The following is a 27,053-nucleotide window of genomic DNA, read 5'->3' on the forward strand; positions in this document are numbered from 1 at the left end:
GTATGAGAAGCTTAAAGGTGATATATATTCCGAGTATGAGACAAAGAGGATTAAATTTCTAAAAATCGTAGGCTTAAAATAGCAACCAAGAAATTTTAGCATGTGGATTGTGGACAAAAACTGGGTTTTAAAGGTGTCTTGACTTGTATTTACTGATCAAATTATATTTAGTTAATCCTCAATTTAGGTAATTGAACAATAAAAAATTAAATTTTGAGATTTAATTTTGGACTAATAATGTTAATTGTCTAACTTTACAAAGTTTGTTTATGTCAAGAAGGTTAATATTGCTAATTATGTCAAATTTGTATTTTATTTCTAATTTTTGTTTCTATCTTAGTTTGAAGGAAAACCTTGTTTGCGTACAGATTTTAAAGCTACCATTGTGGCAACGTTGGACAAAATTCTGTGTTCAAAAATGCCAACAGAGATTTGTGCGCAATTTGGGATCTAGAGTGTGCGCAATCCAGTTTCTCCCCTTTAACCAGAGTGTTATTTAGAGCAAAAAGGAGGCTGAAAGAGGAAATAGGAATGCGTCAGATTTTTTCATCAATGTTTTGGGAGAGAGAAGGAAAACCTGGAAAAATTCCATAAACTCCCTTTATCAGTCATGCGCATGGTCAAGTATTTACCGCATTAACAAGGCAGAGGCAAACATCCAGGGGAAAGGAATGATGGGTTAAGCCACCAGAGAGGGACCTCGTGAGGTGATGAAACGGAGATAAGCCAAAGTTCTTCATTGGATGTCGCCCTTCCTCCACACTAATAGACAGACTCTGCCGTTCAATCATTGTGGAACAGCAAGTGTGAAAACAACGAGTTTAATTGAAACGCCCCCTTCCCCCAATGTGAACACCAGTACATGATGTAGGTATAATCGATTTCTCCAAGCGACTGCTGAGTTATCCGAAATCGGATAGTTCAGAAGTCATATTCTACTCCTTTCACAAATCACGTGATTCACGCATTCAACAAGGTTGTCTGCCACTTCAAATTTCCACCCTTGGCTGTTATCGTAGACATCGGTAAGTCTTTCTTTAAACTCTGTGTATCACTTATGTACACAGTAAGCATCTTTAAAGATCCTTCCGTAATCTATACTCATTCGATGATGGAGGAACATTTCGTTTTCATTCACAATTTTTAATTTCATAATTCCATTGTTTAGAAGCAGGCCCGTGCTGGCCCACCGGGACACCGGGACATGTCCCGGTGCGCCCTCCGAAATATCACATTATATATAAAAATATTTTTTTTATGTAATAAATTCTAACAGTTGTTATTGGTAAATAACCCATGAAAAGTATACAGTGATCTTTACACAAGACGCCCTTGTGAAAACACATCAAAGATAAACAATTTTATTTATTCTTCTGTATGGCACAATTCTGTACAATGAATACATACTGTTATTTTTGCTAAAGAATCCGTGAAGGGTACAGTGCGCCCTTTACGTAAGGCACCCTTGCGAAACCATATCAAAGATAAACGGTTTTATTCTTCTGTATGGCACAGTTCTGTACAATGAATACATACTGTTATTTTTGGTAAAGAATCCGTGAAGGGTACAGTGCGCCCTTTACGTAAGGCGCCCTTGTCCTGTGATTGTTCCTGTGTGTTTTAGAGCAGTATTAAAATAATCAGTGCCTATTGTATTTTTAAAATATAGCTATAATGATTTATTAATGTAATGTTATATTTAGCTTCATTTTGTTTGACAAAAAATTCTTACAAGAATTAAAATTGTTTCTCTAGCAAAGAAATTTTCAACAGTTTACCTATTGACGTTATTAAACAAACCTTGGGTTTTAATACATAAAATGGCGTCCATATATACACAAGGTGTAACTTAACATATCAAATTTCAGAAGGTGACTCCTAACACGGATATAAAACGAAAAGTATACACCAACCTGAATGAAAAAAATGCCTCCTTTTGGTGCCTTGATCACACGAAAATTTGTCGGAAAAAATGTAAGAACAGCAATAACTCAAGAACAGAATATCGGATCGAAGTCGGGTAAAAGAGAATGTCAATTATTTTTAGTCGTAGATCCCATTAGTGCAGTAATGACGGAAGGGTGACTCCGAAAGAAACTGGAGTATTCCTTCGAGTATTTTATCAAACGTTAAATGAGGAAAACGAACAACAATCAAGTGCAAGATTTCAACAATCAAAAATAATAGTACATCTTTCAAGTTAGAAGATCACTTCGAATTCGAAAGACAGAGGGATATACATGTGTGATTGATCTATTTTGTCTCAGCACAGAATAAACTCTCAGGAGAAGAATTTAAATGAAAAGAAGTCTTTAACGTATCACAGGTGTATCTTCTAGGCTAATGGTAATGGATGTCAAATGAACGACTTTCTTTCCAAGTTATGAGTGTGTGAAAATGGAAAAAATAACTTTGACCCAAATTAGGTTTAAACGACTATGTATTGGACAATCAGGAAGCATGTAAAAAAACAACATGTAGTATCCAAAAATGCAAAGATAATATAGATAGTACAATGGATTGTCCATATGACACAGAGATTCCCATATATTGCATGAATACATATTGGGCAAAAGAAAGCTGCATTAAAATGTTTCCTGCTCTTAATATGTTATTTCGTGGAATTTGATACTTCTGTGCACAGAAGCTACAAAAATGGGCGAAACACGAGATATTGTGTATGTTTCATAACGATAAAAAGAAATGCGCTAGGACAGTAAATTTATCCAGGGATACTTTCGAGGGGCTTTTCCCTTTTCTTGGAGTTGGCAAACCGTCTCTTAATACTGAGCTACGAAAAACTACATTCCTATTGTGAATATACCAAAATAGTGTCGTAGTGTAGCCCATTTATATTTGGTTTTTTCACTGCTGGAAAAAAATTTCCAGAAGAAAACTGTTTCTAGAAGAAAATACATGCAACAAATAGTGAAAATCTTTTTCGAAGTTTTCTATGTACTTTGGAGCTGGATGAAATACCTACACGGGGGAAAGAAAACATGGCAATTCTGCTTAGACATAGCAGCACTTGCGGAATTATCGTCCTTTGTGTGCCACTTGCGAGTAGCTCGCAGAAGGCTGTATTGCAGTTTTGATGTGGAAGGCATAAATTAGCGTGGCTGTGTTGTAATGGGCATGTGACGAAACTTGTGAGTGATACAGATCCGATGCTTTGATATTACACGTGGAATTGCTGTATAACAGGGTAGGAAGTGTTGCTTACAACGGTAGAGTGTAGTGTCCAGCTATTCGCGGTCGTGTAAAACTGTAGACGTTGGTGTTTAAGTAAAATTGATTATATTAATCTGTACGTGTCTGCGCAATAGTAGATTCCCCTTCCACGAGCAGGCAGATATACACCTCATTTATGGTGAGGCAAGGGAAAATAACCCAAAGGCGAGGCGTTTATATCGTGACCGACGCCCTCAAAAGAGAGTTAACTGTCCTATTTTTTCCACGCCTCCATATTCGCCTTCGGGAGATAGGGTATCTTAAATTTCCCCTACTCGAAATCCGAGGAAATCGCACTATGTGGACAGTTGAATTTGAAGACAGTTTACTGGGAATGAGCAGAGACCGTCCTGAAACTAGCAGTAGCCATGTGTAGGGCATAAAAATCCACATGCAACTCTAGTGAACGATCAGCAGAGAGATTTGGTGTGAGCGCGCGGTATGGTGGATAATTTTGTGGTAGGACCTTATTTCTTACCGGCCTGCCTGTGTGGGAGTACGTATCTTTTATTTTTAAGTAATGTTCTTCCAAAATGGTTAGAACATGTGCCCTTGAATGTAAGACAGCAGATGTGATCCCAGCATAACAGTGCACCTGCACATTTTGACAGGAGTATGTAGACCTACCTACATGAAACATTCCCAGATAGTTGGATTTTGAGAGATTGACCTGTGTTATAACCACCTCGTTCACCCTACCTCACGTCTCTTGATTTCTTATTTGGAGGTTATGAAACGCCTTTTGTATGCAACACCAGCCACAAGAGCCAAAGAACTTGTTACTGGAGTTCAATCATCTCCGAAATTTCAGGTGTGTTTGACCGCAAGCGGAAAAATTTGCATCGCCTTTGTCATCTTTGCAATGCAGTCAACGGTTGACAATATCAGTCAGTGACTTGTTATTCTTCACAGCTGTCTCGTGTACACATACTGCATTGCACAAATACGGTACAATGTACTTCTGAGTTTTTCGCAGTTATTCTACTTTGTACGAAACAGAATAAATCGGTAGTTCTGTATTTCTTTGTATCATTGTGCAACACACGCAACAGCTTGTGTTTCGTCGAGTTTCATTGTTTCTGTGCTCGGAATGATAATATTCCACGAAATTACGTATTACGAGGAGGAAACGTCTTGATGCAGCTTACTTTTGCCCAAATTGTATTCACATAATTTGTGGAAATCACTGTTATCATGTCAAGAATCACTTCTACTCTTGTTCATCATACATGATCTTTGCCGCCTGACTGTCGTTATAAACCTAATATGGTTCAAAGTTATTTTTTCCATTTTCGCACACTCGTAACTATGACAGAAAGTCGTTCATTTGACACTATTATCATTAGTCTAGCAGATATAGGGCCTAACTGTGATACGTTAAAGACTTCTTTTCATTTAAATTCTTCTTCCGAGAGTTTATTCTGTGCCGAGACAAATAGATCAATCACACATGTGTAGGCTATCTCTCTTTCTTTCTTTCGAATTCGACGTGTTCTAACTTGAACGATGTACTATTATTTTTGATTGTTGAAATCTTGTACTTGATTGTTGTTCGTTTTCCTCATTCAACGTTTGATAAAACACTCGAAGGAATACTCCAGTTTCTTTGGGAGTCACCCTTACAAAGCCACTGCACTACATCTGATTGTACAGTAATGCAATTTACGACTAAAAATTCAATGGACATTCCTTTTTGCACAATTTCGATCCGACATTTTGTTCTCGAGTATGGCTGCTGTTGTATTTTCTCGAAAATTTTCGGGTGGTCATAACTCAGAGGCATTTCTACACCAGGTTGGTGTATACTTATCGTTTTATCTCGGTGCCAGGAATCACCTCCCGACGTTTCGTATATTAATTAAGTTACTATATGTACTTTCTATGGGCGCCCTTTTGGTAGACTTGTCCACCGCCCTCGTTAGTATCCCAGCACGGGACTGTTTAGATGTAATCTGCATTGTAGCACATAGTCTCCAAAACAAACAAAAGAATCTTAGTTTTGGAGATGCAAAGCACCAAACAATGCAAAAAATGTGTTACTTACGTCACGGAAACAGAAACGACCTGTTTAAGCAACGTCACATATCGGATTCTCTCTCTGACTCGTATTGAAGCTTCCGGGAATGTATTTATATTACAGTTTCTTACTGTAAGTTATAAAAAAAAATTTATGTGGAATAACAAAAGAAAATGACAAAATAAATAAAATGCTTACTTTATATAAAGATAAAATGTTAATAAGACCTGTTGTCCTAGTTTAACATACATAGAAAATAATCTGAAATGTTTTATTACAGATACTTTAAATATTTATCAGCATGATTATTGTTTATTATTTTAGTCCAGAAATATTAGGACCCTAACTACTACATAAATTTAAATTTAAAAAAAAAAATCATGCAGACTAAGAATGTCCAGGCCACCATATTACAGCTACAAATAGGCCTATAGCTTTTCTTGATTTTCAAAACTTGGCTCCCGTGCTTTGAAAGTTCATGTTCTATGGCGTCTGTACATTTCTCCCACTCTTAAGTGTACACAGTGAAAATTTGTAGGCATACATATTATAGAAGTAGTGGATCTACTACGTACATGCTATTATACCACGGTTATCAACAGGGGCGGATCCAGGACCGACTTCTGGGGGGGGGGCGGTGGGTTGTGATAATGCAAATTTTAAGGGCTCCAAACTCTGGGATAGATTTTATTTATATATATAAAGTAAGAAAGTTTCCTCTTCTGGGGGGGGGGGGCGATCGCCCCGATTGCCCCCCCCTTGATCCGCCCCTGGTTATCAATATATTATTTTCTACACTAAAAAGCTTCTAATACCTTTTAAAAATTCGTCTCCCACTACATCCTTTACATTTTCTCTACCATTTACTCTACATCTTAGCAACTGGTAACAACACACCAACGCTACAACTATGGTTTTGTTCTGGAAATATTCGTATCTTAATTCTTAATGCTATAAGAACTGGTATTATATTAGCGTGTACACTGTTTCACTATTTTTCCACAATGAAAATGCTACCGTTACTACCGTGGTGATTTGGAGCTGAAGAAAGCGAACAGCGGCAGACTAATGTTACAGATGGTTAGGCTGCCGAAAGAACATGAACAAGAGTAGTATTCGAAAATTTATTCTGACTTAGACAGCATAATAATATAAATCTAATATGGTACATGGGCCTACATATTTTGAATTTAAGTTATCCTAGGCGCCAGACTCGTATTTTTGATTGCCATGCTCACTTAGAGCGTGCGATTTTTAGAACCATGAAGAAAAGGAATATCAGCAGCATTTATTATGCACTAAATGTGTTATTATTTTGAAACTTCAACGTTTTCTTCTCAACAACCTCATAAGAAATAGTATTCTGAGCATATCATTATATATATATATATATATATATATATATATATATAGGGTGGTCATGCATCAATGACCGAAAATTTGGGAGGCGAATCTACAGGTAAAAACAAGCAAAAAAATGTCATATGAACATTGGGTGAATGCGGCTTCGTTTGGACGCTAGAAGCATCTGAAATGTCACCTTCAGAGGCGGCAATTTGCAATATCGCAAGAACGGAGAGAAACACGAATGTCAGGTCAAAAGATATCAAAGGAAACCCCATCCGAAGAATATAAATATGCCTAAGCGATGGCGAAACAGTGGCGGCGCCAGAGGGGGGCACAAATAAAGTGAATGAAACGTGGAAAAAGTGGACAATTTACACTGAAAAATTGTAGGAGGGGATCTTACATGGAACATGCAGCAACAAATGTTAATGAACAAAGGCAAAAATGACTACGCTGTAGACACACTATGGGAGGCGGAATGTAGGCATACAGTATCTTTGTAACGGAGAGAAATAGGAATGTCGAGTCAAAAGATATCAAAGGAAACCCCACCCGAAGAATCCAATTATTCATAAGTGATGGCGAAGCAGTGGTATCACAAGGGGGCATAAAGAAAGTGAATGGACGCGTAGAAAAGTTCTAGCACAGATGTTGTTCTCGGATGAGGCATTCATACGGGATGGCATCACAAAAGTCCACAATGACCATCGATGGGCACCCAAAAACCCGCATGCAATTGTAGAGACAAAGTATCATCACCGTTTCCAATTACTTGTGTGTGCTGGTATTTTTGATGACAACGCTGAAGGACAACACTTCTTACCACAGAAATTGAACGCAAGCAATATCGCATCTCCAGTTTCTGACCCAGAGCCTACCTATTCTGCTTGAAGACGTGCCACTGAGGACACGAATGTGTATGTGGTTTATGCATGATGGCGTCCCTTCCCATTCATGCCACACTATTCGTGTATATTTCGACGAAACATTTCCGCGCAGGTGGATAGATCATGGTAGCAAACGAGCATGGACCCCATGTTCACCCGACCTGAATACCCTAAATTTTTCCAGTGGGTTTACGTGAAGAGTCTTGTGAATGCACGGCCCGTGCATGACATTGAAGATCTTCGCCACCATGTATAAGCTGCATTTGCCATACTACGGCAAACGCCAGCATTATTGCCACCAGTCAGAAAATCCTTATGACATCGTGTAACTGTCTGTCTCGAAAAACAAGAACGACATATTGAACACCTTCTGTAGGACGGCATTATGTTGACCACGGTAAGTACAGTACCTCTTGTTTTTACAGTACACTGGGTGTCATCCTCCATACGTGTTTTGTACGATCTGCATATTTCATCACTAAGAGTGTTTAACAGTTTCTTTGTAGCTCCCATGCGCCGCCACTGTTCCGCAGTACGTGTGCGTAATTGTATTCTTCGGATGGGGTTTCATTTGATATCTTTTGACCCGACATTCCTATTTCTCTCCGTTACAAAGATACTGTATTCCTACATTCCGCCTCCCATAGTGCCTCTACAGCGTAGTCATTTTTGCCTTTGTTCATTAACATTTGTTGCTGCATGTTCCATATAAGATCCCCTCCTACAAATTTTCAGTGTAAATTGTCCACTTTTTCCACGTTTCATTAACTTTCTTTGTGCCTCCCCTCTGGCGCCGCCACTGTTTCGCCATCGCTTAGGCATATTTAGATTCTTCGGATGGGGTTTCCTTTGATATTTTTTTGACCCAACATTCGTATTTCCCTCCGTTCTTGCGATATTGCAAATTGCCGCTTCGGAAGGTGACATTCCAGATGCCTCTAGCGTCCAAACGAAGCCGCATTCACCCAATGTTCATATGACATTTTTTGCTTACTTTTACCTGTAGATTAACCTTCCAAATTTTCCGTCATTGATGCATGACCACCCTATATCTATCTATCTATCTATCTATCTATCTATCTATCTATCTATCTATCTATCTATCTATATACATATATATATATATATATATATATATATATATATATATATATATATATATATATATATATATATATATATATATATATATATATATATATATTTCTCGTCAACTCAGGGTGAGTAAAGTTTGGTATATGATGGTACACTTGCAAAAGATTAAACCATGAAAGTGTTGTGTTTCGTACGTTTCCTGAGATCCACAAATAATAATAACAAAAGCAATTTTTAAGAGTTGTCAAGTTAATTTCTAAAATTGTAACTTACCAGTTTCTTTTGTCACCAGCCATCACAAAGAAGTGAAACGACCACGTCGCCGCCTAGGTCGTTCAGGAGAACCTTCTATCATGCCTCTGCGCCTCTCAGCACTTGAAACTGCCTGCTCTAAAGCTGTCAGATCAGTATTGGACAGGGACTTGGACTCGAACAACTAGAATTAATATTTATTTCGTGTTCAGTAGAACAAACGATATATTGTATGCACAATTCTGTTTAATAAAAATTCATATTTATTTCTGTTCAGAATCTCTGTACTATTATCCACAGCTAGGATTGAAGGAAGAGATATATTCTTCGTATTTCTTTATCCCTTTGTTGCAGTTACTGTATGACTACTAAACCATGCTTAAAATCATTTACTTAGACAACTGTAGTCTCAAAGTTATTGTGGTACCTATCTATCTCTACCACGGTTACATTTTTGCTAATCATATTATGTTTTGTTTCGAACACAATACGATTGCTAACTGTAATGATGTAAACAGGATTGCTAACTGTAATAAAGTATTCATATTTTACATTACTCGCAATTAAAATTATTATCATCAGGATTTTGCCAATTACGTTCAAGGATAATTATATAAATCAGGACCATTATAAACTTGACACAGAAAGTAAAAATTATTGCCAGAAATAAACGATACTGGCCAGAACAATACTATACACATTTCTCAAATTCAGGAATGTTTAAATAAATTATATAGTTCAAATACATTTATGTTATTCAATACACATTCAATTTTGCATTACAGTACCAAAGGATCGTAAACGACATTATGATCTCTGTGCCTAATAAAAATCATCTACGTGATTAGAGAGGCTTTTTAAATAAAGCATTTTTTAAAGTAAAATGTTCAGTCCCTTACAATTTTGTTTTTTATACACTCCAAATTCATTATAGCATGATCATAGCTAATATTCGGACACAAAGATATTTTGGATGCCTTACCCCGTTCGTCTCACCTGCGCTATTATTGAAGCAGATGAATACAATTTGGATGTTTGTGGTATTGCAGCGTCCTTACTTTGTAACACAATAATAATGCAGTGTAGCAAAGTTTCTCTTGAGCATTTAGATTTGAAATATGACATAATACCATTTCAAAAACAAAACTTTGGGTTGATGACATTGTTACTTTGGTAGTACTGTAGAGTATGTTGATGTCCCTTTGTCGATATTTGCATTGTATATACCACAAATTAGCATTTATATACCTGGATCAGTTTCGCACTCTAACAGTCATTTGTTTTTATGTCCACTTGGGACATATATCTGTCATGTGCTAGATACATCCTTTAAGTACATAACAAACACCGCGCTCGTGGGTTTTCTCGGGGTTTTCCCGTTTCCTCCCACTTTCTTCATTCCACCATTTCACTCATCTCTCATCATCACCGTCTCCTTTAGCCTAACCGGCATAACCGTGGGACGTAAAACTTAAAGATTTCATTTTTTTTAAGTACATACTGTTTCAGATACCCCAACAGCACAAGATGTGCTAGGCATGCACCATTTAGGTGTTCTAAATTCATCTCTCACATTTGAAGCAATTGTTGCTTCTTTTTCTAAGCGATTGTGTACTAGAAGCAACAAACGCATCAACTTTATTAGACGGCAACTGTCGCTGATCATTTGAAAGTAAATATGAAAGAAAGTAAATAGACACTCTTCATTTTGTTATAAAATTACATGGCGAGCAGATTTTATCTGATCCCAAACGGTTATCGTCGAATATACGCGGTTAAAGGAGAACTCTGATTAGCCAAATTCAAAAGACCTCAATAATTTATCCGTCTACAAGCGACGTTCTGTTCATCGCCTCCGTGGTCAAGTCGGTAGAGTACGCGGCTAGTAATTCAAAAATTGGTGGTTCGCACCCATGCTCGAGTACATTTCTTTTACTTATTTAAAGCGTGTTTTTGGACTGACCTTAATGTGAACACATTACGCATATAGGCGATTTAACATATTTTGGGAGAGTAATTTTGTGGTTCATTGACGCTTACGGCATGGGGAACATACTAGGTACGTTCCCCAGATACATGTCAGGCATGTGCCTAGGGGTGGACATAGACTGTGACTATCACTTACCATGCATGTTATTTCTCTCTTAGAGGTACTTAAGGCACATACTGGACACATTCCCATGTACCTGAGGGAACATAATAGACATATGCCTGCTATGTAATTGTGCTTTTAGGGATGGGGATACGCAACCGAGAGGATAACACCTTTTAATGTTAGATCTATGTTTAAATTACTATAACCATAATTTATTATTATGTATAAAATTATTTATTTATACTTACTTTAGGTTTAACTTCTTCTAGGAAACTTCTTGTAATATCAATCTAGTTAAAGAAAATGAGAACAAAACACATTTTAAACATTGATTTAGTACATATAATGGTAAATTTTAAATTCTGCAATATTTTAAGCGTTCAACGAAAAACAAATATCCAAAGATGAGACATATATCAATTGACATATCTGATCGAGCTGAGTAAAATGATATGGGTGGCTATAAATCCTGATGCGTACTTTTTCAAAAATCAACAAAAACGAATTTTTATGGTGGCGCTAAAAAAATATTTCGTTCATTGCCAATTTAATAAACTAATATGTTTTATTGTGCTTTAATTGGTTATTTTGTGTTTTAATTGGTTATTTATCTTTGTATTGTGTGCGTGTAAAACATAAATGCTGTTAACCAGGACATTGTATCTTTCGTTATTTGTTATCTCCTAACAGTGACACACAACACTACTTATAGCATATTAAATAACATATTAATTTTTTAAAAAAATGAATCATGTGTTGTGCGCTTGGCTCGTTGAAAATTTAGTGTAGTACAATGTAATATGTGTAGTTTCCTACCACCAAGACTTTATTCCAACTAGTACAGTAGTATTCTTTACAATAAGGAATACCCAGCTGCAAAAGTTAATGATTCATTTGTTTTCTCATACGGAGACAACAGAAATTCACAAAATGCGTTGACTTGTTAAGGTACTAGGCTGAAAAGTAACACCTCATAAACTCTCTGCTGCTACGTTCATAGGTAGGTTTAGAACTTTTGTAACAATCCTCGTATATGTGATTTCACTTCTAAGCACGTAGAGTTTAAGAAATGCCCTTGAAATATATAATCTTCAACAATGAATTTTTGGAGGAAGTAAACAAGCCATAAACGAAACAAAAATTAAAAAAGAAAGAAAATGAAAGAATCATGTTTTGGAACCTAGTTTCACTTCAGAGATCAACACCTTGGAGTCCAGGAAGTTCAAACGGAAATTTCATGACAAACACATTACATACATACTTATACGTTTTTGTGACTGAGATTTTTTTTTTTTTTTTTGTGTATAGAAGTTCAAATTATCAACATGCTCGGCTACTACACCAAAAAGTGGCCCTTTGTAAGGGAATATATCAAGGTAATCAAGAAAGTTCTGTCGCTTTTTAGGGAGGTCTGTGTTCAATTGGCCCTCACACGTGAGTTGAATGCGAATTGAAATAAGGCGATGGTCAGTTGTTGGTGTGGGTATATCCAACATACTACCTGGTTGTGACAGTTCAGTTACACCGTAAACTTGCGTAAGGACAGAGTGAACATGGAACCTCCACAGAGCGTCATAAGGGCGTATATGCTGTACGAGTTCAAACTGGGGTCAAACGCCGCTACAGCGGGGCGGAAAATATGCCAAGCCTTTGGTGACAGTGCCGTGACTACGCGGGCAGTGCAGTGGTGGTTCAACAAGTTTAAGGACGGTGACAAAACACTCGAAAACGAACCACGTGCCATAAGACAAACATGTACAAAATGAAGATCTTCAGGCAGCAATCTTGAGGCGAACAGTGACCAGACATGTGAGGAACTGGGACTACAATTCAGTGTGAGTGGAGAAACTATTCGGCAGTATCTCCATTAACTTGGAAAGCACTAGAAGTTGGGTTGATGGGTCCTATATGCAATGCCTCCGGGCCAGAAGGCAACGTGAGGAGACACCTGTGTTCCTTTGCTGTCTCGTTTAAGGAAAGAGCCATTTCTGGACAGGGTGTTGACATGTGACGAGAAGTGGGTCCTGTACGAGGCTCCACGGCGCCGTCATCATTAGTTAGCATCCCATGAACCCGTTCCAAAAGAGCCGAATCCAGCACTGCAGCAGAAGAAAACCCTCCTGTATGTTTGGTGGACTGCTCGCGGCATCGTGCATCAGGAACTGGTGACCATCAATGCAACTGTGTACTATCAGCAGTTGAACCGTGTTCAAGAAAAACTCAAAGCTCTGGAGCCAGCATTTCTGAATCGCAAAGGGATTCTTTTGCTACATGATAACTTTACGCTCCACGTGGCTAGGATGACCCGGGAGACCATTCTACGCCTCAGATGGGAAACACTATTGCATCCGCCACACTCTCCGGACATTGCACCGTCCGATTGTCACCTGTTCCATTCCTTGGACTATCACCTTAGAGGACGCCAGTGCAAAATGCACTTGATACCTTCTTGGCTTCACGGCCCACGAAGTTCTACGCGATGGAATCAATAGCCTTCCAGAACGTTGGCAGAAAATTGTCGATGCTGATAGGGACTAGTTTTGATCTTCCAGGTACGTCTTAGGTGTCATATCGAAGTTAGAAGGTGGTGGGTGAGAAAGCGACAGAATCTTCTTGGTTACCTTTATATATAAACTTTTATTTCATACTTCGTTCGCAAATTTCTCTGATGCTCATTTTGTGATTACTTTTCATGTTATCAAACAACGAAACAGCAAATATGATAGTGTAGTAACATGCTTCCATTCATATCTCGAGCAAACGCAATTGTATTAGTGTTCATTGCGAACGTGAATTCAGTGAAGATAAGTGATAGAACTTGAGGGATTGCAGGATGCAAGCATTGTCCGATCACAGACCAGATGACTACTAGGAGGAAATTCAAGTATTGAGATTCGACACTTAACCCAGAAGTTAAACCCGTGAGGAGGCAGTTGGACGACCAAAGGGGAATCGTCTATCTGAGATGCAGCCGTCGGGATACGAAAGATAGTCTTCCACAATCCATAGTAGAATGAATTATAACAACGTAAATTATACCTAGTGTAGTATAGCCTTGTGGATTTATGTCAATGAGAAGGAAGTGTATGTAACTTGGGCGATCCAAGAATGAAGCGCAACTATGTTAAGATACGAGCAGTTTTTTAAATTTATCTCCCCTGTTACAATCCAAAGTCGGAGTATTTTGGCCGATTTCACCGCTTATTTATCAACTCTCTTTTTCGTCACATCGGAACATATATATATATATATATATATATATATATATATATATATATATATATATATATATATATATATATATATATATATATATATCTATAGCTACAAATATACAAAAATGTTTTTTCTAGTATTTTTTTCATTATCGTTATAACTTAGAATACAGGGTGGCTCAAAGTAGGTATACACCCCTGTATTGATCAAGTATAACATTCTAGCTTATAGGTTTATTTGCTTCGGCTGTTCCGAGCTTAAGATATAAGTAAAAAGACATTAAGAACAAATGATACAGAAACTAAGTCTACCTGATGGATAACAATAAGAAATGATATAAAAAGATATGAGTTGATCAATATGAGACTATATACCTACTTTTGGGCCACCCTGTATATTTAGTTTCTTTCATCGTGATTAATGAACACCATATTATGTGTTTAGAAACTCAATTATCTTGTTATTGCGAAGGAGTTAGAAAATAAGAAGGGTCGCACACATCAAATTAGAAAATAAGAAGGGTCGCACACATCAAATCAGCTTGACAATACTTTACTGTGGCATACATTTTTCCAGTTGCTTTTTGTACTTAAAAAAAAAAATAATAATTCAGTGTTGCAAAACATCAAACTGTTGGTTTAAATTGTTAGATGTCACTTACTTGCCTAAAGAAAAGTTTCACTCTGGTAGTGTAAATACTGAATTGTAGCATCAAGAGTTCTATTGAGCGTTAGTGTTGCAAAAAATATAGTCAATGTTCAAAGAATATAATAAGAAAGGTTTGCCAAGCTATTAAGCCTTGGACTTAGAGGCGAATAACAGTAGCGTTGAATGCCCAATAAGTATGATAATGGCACGTTATGTAGACCGAGTGATAGAGCATTAATATGTATAATGGAATCTTAAAGCATCAAATTATTAATTACTATGTGCCTGATATTAGACTAGGTTAGATTATGAACCTTAAATTAATGAAAATCCCTCCAGAAAAACTATTTAGAAAACAAAGATTGCGCAGCCTGATTATGATGATTAAGGAACGAATAATTTTTTTTTAAAAAAAAATCTAAAATTCAAATATCGGCATTTCATGGAGTAAATGGCCAAATGCTCAATTAGCTTCCCTGATTATTAGCATGAATATGTTATGTGTATGCGTATATCATTATGTTTAAAATATGTAGTATATGGTTATCGTGAATACCATTGAAATTATAGTGTGTATTTTTGATATAACTGAAGAGTACTTTTAGTGTCGAATAAGTATGAATATATAGTATTTACTCACATAATTACCACATGGACAAATATAGGAATTGTAAAGTTTACAAGTGCACATCTGTCCTATCTCCTTTTCTATATTTTGGGTTGTTCTCATTTTGCTAGCAAGTTATGACTTTTAAATCAATTCAAAATTACCTAATCATCTCTTGATAACTTACTTACCCACCTTCTATTTTAGTCACTTTCTTTCCAAGATTCTTCTTCACTGATAACATTTGTTCTTGATTAAATACTTTTATGTTTGGTCAAACGATAATTGTTCGCTACTGTGCTGTTTGAAATGAATTTCTGACTTTCTAATTGTAACAGTCCCAGATTGTTAAAATAATGTTTTTGCTCCCCCGGAAATGCTTTGATTTTGGAGTAAGTTAATAATAATAATAATAATAATAATAATAATAATAATAATAATAATAATAATAATAATAATAATAATAATAATAATAATAATAATAATAATAATAATAACTGGAAGCCTAAATCCTTCAGATTTCCTGAGCAAAATCTAATTTAACATTGAAATCGAACTGAAATCAGTATTGCAGAATGAGGTTACGGAGATACTATTCCTATTGGAAAGATTTTTTTTTTTTTAAATTCTAAATTTAATTTGTCATTTTCTTTTTCTTTTTTTAATTAATTTTAAAATTAAAATATCTGTGTGATTGTTATTTTGTTAAATAATTTACGTATATTTAACCCTTTCGTGTACTGCAACCACATATGAGGCGATAGTTATAGGTAACTAAAATTACTTGTAAAAATCTCAATGAAATCTTCCGAGTAACCGTTCATGTACAGTGATTTTATTGAAGGTCTACTCTTGGTTCTGGGAACACTAATAAATGACTCGCTCAGCCTTCTCGTCGAAAAAGACATATATTTTTGTGAACTAATTTAGGAAACACTTTTTTATTCGTACACGAAAGGAATCCTTAAAAATAAAGTACGTAAAAGATAATTGACTGATAATTACTCACAGTTTCCCGTAGAACAGAGTATTTGCGGATTAGAAGTTCCTTTAGTTCTTGCTCCTCCTAAAAATAATAATAACAGAAAGAAAATGTGTAACTAATATATTTTGGAACATAATAACAATGGCACAATTTGTAATTTTTGCTTTTTAGATTACGACATTATGCTTTTTTTCGTCTCATAATGACACAAATGAAAATCAGTGCGCTTGTTTGAATTCAGATAACTTGTGATAAATTGCATGGGGAGCGGGTCAATAGTCAGAACACTAATTCAGAGGGTCGAGATGAATAATTAAGTTCACTTTACATTCTTCACTGCTTGATTTTTGGATATACATGAGATCTAAACAAAAGGTCCAGGAACAAAAGTTTCAGGTGGATCCTATGTCCTCCTCAGCTCCCTGTTTTTTGAATGACAAAAATAATTTAAGCTATTATTTATATATTTCTGGAAGTTTATAGTAAACTCATGAAATACCTATCACAGTCTGGGCTCTGGCTGCCCCCCCCAGTTTTTACCCTCTACATCCGCCCCTGTTCAGGAAGTCTGACACTGCCGCACAGCAAGATCATTTCAAATTTTGCTTGGGGAGGGAGCAAACCAAGATTCTCCACCAAAATAAGATTTTCGTGTCTTTTATTAGTACGTTACTACGTGATTGATTAAAAATATATATATTTCTCAAACTCAGGGGAGGGCAAAATAACCCCCTGCCCCCTTGGCCACCCCTAGCTAAATGGCCGCCACACGTATTTCTCGGTGATAAGTTTTATGCCAAAAATGTAATAATCACATTATTATTAGCCTATAATTATTACGTGTATACATATGACTTACGGGATTTTTCGATAAGTAAAATACTTTGATTTGTTTATTAAACCAAAGAAGTATTTATTTAGAAATATTGTCCGTCGTTAGCTACAATTTTTGGCTCATCTTTGAGCTAAATTACGGATTCCTCGCCGGAAGAAATCTTCATCTTTTGAGGCAATTGATCCATCAAGTCAATTTTTCATTTCTTCACAAGGATTGAAGTGCTGTTTCAAAAGCCCTTGCTGCACCGAAAGAAGTTACTGGTAGTCAGCAGAGATTATACCTGGTGAATACGAGGTTTGGGGTAAAATATCCCAATTCAGTGCTTCCAACGTTTCCCGGACATACTTAGCAACACATAGTTGAGCATTGTCACAAAGGAACACGACTCTGACAAGTCTATCGGCCCGTTCTGTACGATTTTTCTTGAAAGGTCGGTTTGAATCGAGTGGTTGTTGTCGGTAGTGGTCTGCAGTAATTGTTTGATCAGGTTTCAACAGTTTCTAATCTCACCAGATGCAGAGTAAAGCCTTCTTCCCGTGGATATTGCATTTTGTTTTTGATGTTAATGGCTGGCCTGGATCAATCCAAGATCTTTTGCGTTCTGGATTGTCAAAATAAATCTACTTTTCATCGCCAGTAAGAATTCGACAAGAAAAGATTTTTTATCTTACAATCAAAATTTCGAAAGTTGTTTTTCATCTCATGGCTCCAAGGACGCCGATCCTGGGGGGCCAAGGCCCCCCTTCCAAAGCTCATGTGGGCTCCCTCATCGTATTTGTGAATATACAATATTTGGCATAATTTGAATGCAATTTGTATTAAAATCCTTATATACATGCCGTCTGCATCTGAATGCCCCCCCCCCCAAAAAATTACAGAGAAATCAGCGCCCTTGCATGGCTCTTTCCGTTAGTTCGTATGGGAAGACAGTGGCCATCTGGAAACAGTTGCTTCATTAACTAATAACCTAATGATTTGTAAACTATTTTTTGCATTTGAAATGAATCCTCATTCAACAAAGCTTGCAATTCAACGTCTCCGAATTTCTTGAAAGGTCTTCCATGTTCTTTGTCCTCAACATTGAAGTCGTCAACTTTGAATCGTTTAAAGCATCGTTTACACATGCTGATTGATGGAACATGTTGTAAACTTTCACAATCATACTATGGATTTCCGCAAACTTTTTCCTTTTTTTTTAAAGTGTAGTAAAATTTTCCGAAAGTGAGGTTTTTCCGAAACAAAAAGGGAGATTTTCACAGCGAAAGGCCAACACGTTTTTGATATCCAGGGGTGTAACCATGGGAGATGGAGTATGGCTCCAAAATTATTTCCTTCCGCCCAAATAGAGTTCGACTGTAAGTAGTTTTTTAAACATGTTTACTACAGCAAATGACGAATAATTGTAAAGTGGCCACTCTTCACATGGGAAGAATAAGAGTTAATAAAAATGAAACCAGAAATTTGAAAATAGTAAAGAAATGTAACATAATTCTTTTATTTATTTATTTTTTTTGTATGACATTGATCTTCGCAGAAATTGTGGTAGATGGCATCCATGTATGTGAACTAACAGCCTCAGGTCTAGAAGGTGCTGCCATCTATAAAACTTTGGCAGGATATGAACTTCACTGGATTGTCAGGAGGCGGGTTATGCGCAAAATAAGTGTATGAAAAATCGCACTTAAAAAAAACCATGAGCCCGGATAGCTCAGTCGGTAGAGCGTTAGGCTTTTAACCTAACGGTCCAGGGTTCGAGTCCCTGTTCGGGCGACATTATTTTTGTATAGTATATCTAAAATAAATGGCTATAGTTCGGTTATCTAACTTAAATTAAATAGCATCCTTATCTTTAGCATGAGTGACCTGATGGAAGCTCGCATAGTTTGGATTTTAAGTTTAGCTTTAAACTCACGCCTCATATGGCCACAATGTTGAAAATGGACATTAAACTTCAAACTTAATGAACAAATGTAATTAATGAAGAAATTTTCTGATCAACCAGAGATGGTGATAGTCTTAATTTTATTCCTCTTCGTCTTCTGGCTACACTCCTAATCCTAACTCTTTTACAGTAGAGAGATTACTTTTCGGACCAACACACAAATCCACTATAATTTTTGTGGTCAAACTATAAAACGACCATCCGCCACCCAATAAAAGAACATTTTATATATATCAGTTAAGAACTTCTGTCTATAAAATGTCAGTTTTCTCTTCAGTTACAAAGAACATCTAATTATTCAATGTTGTCTCACGTTTCCATTTTTCTTTTTCTTCGTTATTTTCGTAAATATAATCTACTGATATGTATCAAGTTAATAAACATGAGGAATATTAAAAACAAATAATCGGATATTTGAACATACGAATAACAAAGGAAGCTTATTCGAATAGCGAATACTCGAATAATTTTAACAGCATTAATTCAAGTAACATAAGCTTTTACCAGGAATTTAACCTACGCTTCCCACATGCTAGGTACACTCATGTCGAAAATGATTGTCGTATATCTATAACTGTCTTCTTGTAAGAATATAATTTGATAATGATTTTGCAGGGTACTTTTAATACTGATACTATGTGTATAATCGGGAAATGTATATTTGTGGTAAATTTCATAGGAAAAGAATTATAAATACGAAAACCATAATGAGTAAAATAAAATGTAACTAAATGGACAAGAAAATTTCATTTTCCTTTCATTGTTTTTATTTACTGCTCTTTTGACATGAAATTTTCCACATACATGTCTTTGCCGATTATACACATACTAACATTATAAGAAATACCAGGCAAATTCGTTATCAAATTGTATTCCTACAACAACATACTTATAGACATGCGACAACAATTTTGGACATGAGTGTACATAGAGCTGGAATACAAATCTCACATACGAAGAGTGATGAAAAATATCTGAAAGGGTTGAAAATGTGATTACAAAAAAAGGAATAGCCGAATATAGCTATAAAAAATAAAAAAAACAATGAAGCAGAGATGGGATGCGTCTCGAATAACCCAGAAGACACAGAAGCAGTCAGACTCATGACCCATCAGACCTAGTGATCCGGACAGATCTATGACTTGGAGTGACCTGATCTGACCCGGACAGATCCGAGACGAAACGTCATCATACACATGGGAAGTAGGGATACATGTGAGTCTACCAATGCAATTCTGACAAACATGATTCTTACCTATTTCACTGCCTTTTCACTTTCCATAAAATATAATTTTCTTGTTTGTTGTTTACATCTTGTGTGTATCAAACTGAAAGATAACTACAAGTTTTTATCGGAGTACACTCGAGCCAGAATCACAGAAAAGATAAACGACATGGTGCTCTTATGAGGGATCATCAACGTTTAATTGACCTGTAAAACGTGTCATTCAGAATATAAAAGATAACGTTGGGCCTATCCAGTGTTATTTTTGTATAGCCTATGTTAAAAAATCTGGTACACAAAAATGAAGAAATATAAAATTATATTTGTGAAAATATGAAATACTCAAAAGACGGTATCTTGATTAAGAAACATCACATTGAAAATCAAACAAATGAATGTTCGAGTAGTGAACATCATTAATCATCTATAAAATTCTCCAGTAATGTTGCAGTGATTTCATTTCGGCTGCTTCTGGGTTGTTGGTTTGTTCGGGACACCGGGTCTGCCTGGGTCTTCGGGTCACCGGCTCTGAGTGGGTTTCAGAATTTGTCTGCAACAGACTGGTTTGAGAAGTGATTCCCCAACGAGCTGGACAAATCCGGAGAGCCAGACAGACGCGATGACCAATTCCTTAACTGCAATGAAGCATTAGTAAAAGTTGGGGAAAGAAAAACAATATTAGACATAGCTAGAAACGAGATAATAAATTTTGGGATGTCATTTGAGAAGATGTTGCTTCACGAGTAATGCAGTGAGGCGAGCTGCTCGGGTCACTATCAATTCTAAACCCGGGCAGAGCAGTTTTGAAGATATTTGGCCAGTGTCCTATAATTTTTAAGAATGTTTGGTTCGAAGCCGAATACTCAACCTAGACCCTCAACCCAAATTCAGAAACTCTTGAACAATGCCTTGACTCCTAGACTTCACGACTACCGAGATTGGCAATCAACTAGATTTTTAGTATTCAAATACAAACCGCCTATCTTTAATGTTTATACACAGTGTCGTTATAACTATTATTATTATTATTATTATTATTATTATTATTATTATTATTATTATTATTATTATTATTATTATTATTATTATTATTATTATTATTATTATTATTATAGCGGTAGTAGTAGTAGTACGAAAAATTGAAGTAATAAGTTTTTTTCACATATTCAAAATTTCGGACCTAAAAGTAACGCGTTATTAACGCGGTACATTTTAAGAGAAAATAAAGTAACTTGTAACGCGTTACATTTTTACAAGTAACTTACCCAACACTGATTATTACTAAGTATTCTCCTTTTTGGCAGGCCCTGGGACTAATGAGATTTTTGTTTTCAATTTTAGATTTGGGTCTGGAAGAGGATGCATACGATCTTCCAAATTTCAGGACTGCTGGATCTGTTAAACGATGCATAGAATCTCTTATATGATTTAGCACTGCTAGATCTGTTATAAAATGCATAGAAGCTTCCAAATTTCAGCACTGCTTGTTCTGTTAGAGAATGCATAGAAATTTCTAAATTTCAGAACTGCTGCATCTGTTAGAGGATGCATTATTATTACTAAGTATTCTCCTTTTTGGCAGGCCCTAGGACTAATGAGACCTTTTTTTTTCTTCAATTTTAGATTTGGGTCTGGAAGAGGATGCATAGGATCTTCCAAATTTCAGGGCTTCTGGATCTGTTTGAGGATGCGTAGAAACTGCTAACTTTCAGCAAGTGTCTTGTACTGGGGTAAAATTGAACACAATCTTAGACTAGCATCTAATAACATATTTTGTGAGCTTACCGGAACACCTTCGTTGATGCGGATTGCGCTGGGAGTGATTTTGATATTATTATTGACACTGCTACTGTTGTTGCGTCGCATAATTTTCCTACTCCGTGTGGTATGCTGAAATAAATAATAAATTATTCAAATATTAATTTCTGGCAAGAGTTTATATGCTACTAATATACTATATATATATATATATATATATATATATATATATATATATATATATATATATATATACAGGGTGGGCCATTTTAATTAATCCACGGAAATATGTGAAAAATGATAAAACATAGAAGAAATGTTTCAAGTACACGTAATATATTGCTAAGGGGGAAAACCAATTCCGCCAAAAGTACCCCCCGCCCCCCGTAAATGGGGGTAACGGGGGGTAACTTTGAAATGTCAAATGGGAACATGGGTCGAGTAATACCTCGTTTGAAAGGTCTTGGAAAACTAAGTAACGCTGTACCAAAAGATGTTTCATATTGTGCACCAGTTTCAAAATGGCCGCCATGATATGGTTCGGAAACTCCAGTACCCGTAGTATGAAAACCATGGAAGGTAAATGAATGGAATAAAATTGAAATACGTAAATATCATAGGGCATATCGAACGGTGTGGTCCCTGTGCCTCCCTGGGGTCTTGTGGGCTAACTTCAAAATTTCAATGTCCGACCGGACAACGGTTCGGGCGTACGCTTGACCTACCCAATGCTGTTTTGAAGGCAGACTTCATGCATAGAGAATTGGTGCACTAAGTTAACGCGGATGGCCACAGTTACATTTTGATTAACTATTAGCATTCATGTCATATTGTGAGCTTGAGGGACGAAACGGTGTGTACGTATATCCCCGAAATGATCACTGAATAATCAGCACGCATTGCATAAAAGTTTCTCTTTTTTTAGTCACTACGGCGTCATCCTTACAAACAAATGTTTTAACCACACCATATCTATTTGTAAGGTTAGCCTTAATTTACGAATTAAAGTAGAGTTCTCGTTTGAACTTTCACTTTACTTTCCACCCCACTCACATACAGAGCGCAGGGAGAGATTATTTTGCAGGACTTGGATTTCTCTCTATACATTATGGCAATTTTGCTCTAATATTTTTATCTCTGTTGTATTATTCTCGAGCCTTGGAACGCCTCCGTGGTTTTCCTATTTAATTTTTGTTATTTTCATTTATGTCTAACCGTATTCATACTATGGGCACTAGACGTTTTCTTAGACACAGTCACCATGTCTTTGCGATCATTTTGAAAACGGTGTCTCATGTCGAAAATTTTCTTACAGAAGCTGTTTGATATTAATTTGTCTATGTAACGTGATGTTACTCGCTTCAAGCTGCTATTTGAAATTTTCAAGTTGGCCCCGGATACCTTTCAGTTGGCCCTTGGAGTCACCCCGACAACACCTCTCGATGTACCTTACGTCAGTTAACTACTCCAGTTTTTCTTTTGTTGATTTATCTCCAATCGCTTTCATACTACGGGTAGGGGAAGGGAGGGTAAGTTGACGATAGTAAGCTTCTATGCATGTTTTGTCAGCCTTGTGTTGATGAAATGTTTCGATTTTATGTTCACGGCAATTATTAGACTTTCGTTTTACTCTGTTAATTGTTTGATGGTTTTAAATTCAAAAGTTACGATGATATTTCACTTTTATTGACCCCATATCATTTTCGTCATCTTACCCTCCTATGCGGGTAAGATGACTTCCATAGGTGGGTAAGATGACGAGACAAAAAGCGAGAACAGAACTGGACTGATTATTGTATTTCAAACGCAGTATTTTGCAGAATACACAAATAATAACATGAATAGAAGAATATGAACACAAGCGCAATGTGATTTCAAGCACAAAAGTCACAGATGTATGCTTTGAATTTTGCTTCTGTTACAGACAATTCAGTACAAGCAACATGGGCCCAAATCTGACACACATTACAAGCGAACCACGTTTCACTTTTACCATATTCATTACATACTACACACACTTCTTCCCTCAAACCATCGGAATCGTCGTCTTCGTCCGTGTAAGTCACTGATAGAAGAGTCGACTGAATACATGTCTTCTTTGTATACTACGGAGATTTGTCTTTTCGTTTCCGTGTTCCTTTTTTCTGGGTACGCATATCTTCTTTTGTCTTCTTTTTGGCTTATTTCCCGGCTTTCCTTTCTTCCAGAGTTCTTTTGACAAGACTGCTGGTGATAAGCAACGAAGGCAGCTTCTTTCGCTGTTTCCTTCCTTCGTTAACTGCTTTAGGAAGAAGGGGTAGACCATTGTATGATTTCGCATTTGAGGGTCCAGGGTCTGCATGGGATGGTCCGGATTCAAAAATGGAAGAATCGGGTTCTCCAAGTGTTGATGCAGGTTCAGAGTGTATTTGGTTAGATTGCGCAAAGGAAGGAGACAATTTTGGAATAGAAGGTTTAGGTACTGATACAGATGATGCAGATGCTGAGTTAGACATTGTAGTTGTTGAATGTTCTGTGGCATTTATTTCAGTTGCTGCGGTCGCTGTAACTTCAGAAACATATTGGTTTTCGGTTGTCAATGATGGCTCGAAATCAGAATCACTGAAAATCTGAAAATTTAATGGCACTAACCCTGTAGCACGGAAACCCTTTACTGCGTGACTGATCGTGGCCACCCTACTATATGCCACACTGAATGGCAGCAACATTCTTTATGCTGATTCTCTCACCTGGAGGAGTCATCAAGTAGTCATCACAAGCACGGCTATATGCAGTTTTCAATGGACCATACAGAGCAACATCCAAAGGCTGCGTCCGGTGGCTTGTGTGCGGAGGAAATCCTAAGAGGCTAATATGATTTTCTCTGCACACGTTAACTGCCTATAAGGTAATATGGGATGGGACTCATTCCAGATACCAGCAGATCCAGGAGGAGCATTGTTCAAAAAGTGTTCCTGCATACGCACCTTGGGGAAAATAAAGAAAGGTGAGACGTAGTTGCCAACAGCACTAAAACGACAACCCACACTTACATTCACACCTCTTTCAGCACAAGAAACTTTAATTACTCTTCGATTTCCTTTTGAACTTAATACGTTAGGGGTTTTCGTGGGTACAGTTGAACAGCCCGTTTCATCCATGTTAAAAATCTGATGAGATTCAAAGTGTTTCTCATTTAAAACATCTTTATAGACATTAAAGAATGATTCAACATTTGTATTGTTGAAAGCAGCTAGCCTCCCTGCAGATGTAGTTCCGCTTTTCGCAGAGAGTAATGAAATTTATTCATAAAGGTCTTGATGAAGTCCTTGCTGACCTTCTTCTTTTCTTGGTTGAATCGGTGAGGAATCTTCATAGTCTCAACATAGTCATAAACTATTCTTCCAAATTGCTCCCTTGTTAGGCTCACGCAGCTCGGGCAAGATGACGAATTCGCCATCTTGTCCGTCTATTTGATTCGTCATCTTACGCGAAACAGCCATTTTTTATTGCAAAAGAGACAAATCTGTCATCAATTTATTTCTGAGTTGCATTGAGCCATTGATGAAATTAATATACTACATTGTTTCGATAAAACAGAAATCATGTCCTGGGGACTTACCACAATAGCTTCAGACGTTATTTTCTGACACCGGAATCTTACAACGAACCGACGTGCAAACAGTCAAACCACTCCTGGTCAACTGGAACACGGCCGATTGGAATAGTTTCTATCTCCCAACACGTGTGGTACTAGTGCCTTCCGAACCGCATGAAGGCTGTGTTGCAATATCACTTCAGGATTCTGAAATTGACAATTCGTCATCTTAAACACCTCGTCAACTTACCCTCCTTTCCCCTACTAAACCTTTTCTCTGACACGGATACTATGTTTCGGCGGCCTTTTGAGAACACTGCCATTTCACATCAATCGTTTTCTCCTGCAATATGTTAGATTTTGCAAGATTTATCGAACGAGGTACCACCTTACTCATGTTACTATTTGAAATTTTGAAGTTAGCCCCCAAGACCCCTTTAGGGAGGCCACTGGGATCACAGGGACCACACCGTTCGATATGCCCTATGATATTTACGTATTTCAATTTTGTTCCATTCATTTACCTTCCATGGTTTTCACACTACGGGTACTGGCGTTTCCGAACCATATTATGGCGGCCATTTTGAAAACGGTGCACAATATGGAACATCTTTTGGTACAGCGTTACTTAGTTTTCCAAGACCTTTCAAACGAGGTATTACTCGACCCATGTTCCCATTTGACATTTCAAAGTTACCCCCGTTACCCCCATTTAAGGGGGGCGGGGAGGGGTACTTTTGGCGGAATTGGTTTTCCCCCTTAGCAATATATAACGTGTACTTCGTGTACTTGAAACATTTCTTCTATGTTTTATCATTTTTCAGATATTTCCGTGGATTAATTAAAATGGCCCACCCTGTATATATATATATATATATATATATATATATATATATATATATATATATATATATATATATATATATATATATATATAGATAGATAGATATAGATATATATATCATCATAAGTATTCTGCCAGTATTAGCCGGTACGAAAAGAACGACACAAACACACATTCACGCACTCTGTTTCTTACTCTTTCATATCTGTTGATTCCTTGTTGGTTCCTGTTTGCTATTTCCTTTCCTCATGTTGCTTTTTACTCCGTTCGGAAAGATCTGTAGTTATTTTATTTAGCACTTTATAATCTTTTTCATCGGAGATAACATCTCCCAATCTTCTTGTCCTTATAATATTCCTATCATTCATTCGATCCTCAAGTAGAGGGTACGACATTATGTAATGTTCCGGAGTGCCAAACTCGCCAGAATCACAATTTCCATTTTCTCTTAATCTAAATCTTTGAAGGTATTGGTCATAGGGGCCATGT

At 36.8% G+C, this 27,053-nt stretch overlaps 2 protein-coding genes and 1 non-coding gene across 6 annotated transcripts in view; 1 reads left to right on the plus strand and 2 right to left on the minus strand.

Annotated features, from left to right (window-relative positions):
* Positions 1-27,053, minus strand: part of LOC145671122 (facilitated trehalose transporter Tret1-like) — a 478,763-nt gene that overhangs the window by 308,987 nt on the left and 142,723 nt on the right. The gene's annotated exons all lie outside the window — the stretch shown is intronic.
* The window catches only part of LOC145671871 (uncharacterized), a 123,485-nt gene that overhangs the window by 5,456 nt on the left and 90,976 nt on the right, over positions 1-27,053 (minus strand). For 3 of the 4 annotated variants that reach the window (XM_081741097.1, XM_081741099.1, XM_081741098.1), the window contains 4 exons: positions 22,171-22,275; positions 16,405-16,461; positions 11,173-11,214; positions 8,851-9,013 (listed from right to left, as the gene is read on the minus strand). In XM_081741097.1, coding sequence (XP_081597223.1) covers positions 8,873-9,013; positions 11,173-11,214; positions 16,405-16,461; positions 22,171-22,275 — 345 coding nt within the window. In that variant the 3' untranslated portion in view covers positions 8,851-8,872. The remainder of the gene's footprint in view (positions 1-8,850; positions 9,014-11,172; positions 11,215-16,404; positions 16,462-22,170; positions 22,276-27,053) is intronic. The other variant, XM_081741100.1, reaches the window with a different exon arrangement.
* TRNAK-UUU (transfer RNA lysine (anticodon UUU)) lies at positions 18,916-18,988 on the plus strand. The gene has a single exon. It is a non-coding gene; the product is annotated as a tRNA-Lys (tRNA).

Source organism: Thermobia domestica, chromosome 15 (genome assembly GCF_964235325.1).
Source record: "Thermobia domestica chromosome 15, izTheDome1.hap1.1, whole genome shotgun sequence".
NCBI classification, from domain to species: Eukaryota; Metazoa; Arthropoda; class Insecta; order Zygentoma; family Lepismatidae; genus Thermobia; species Thermobia domestica.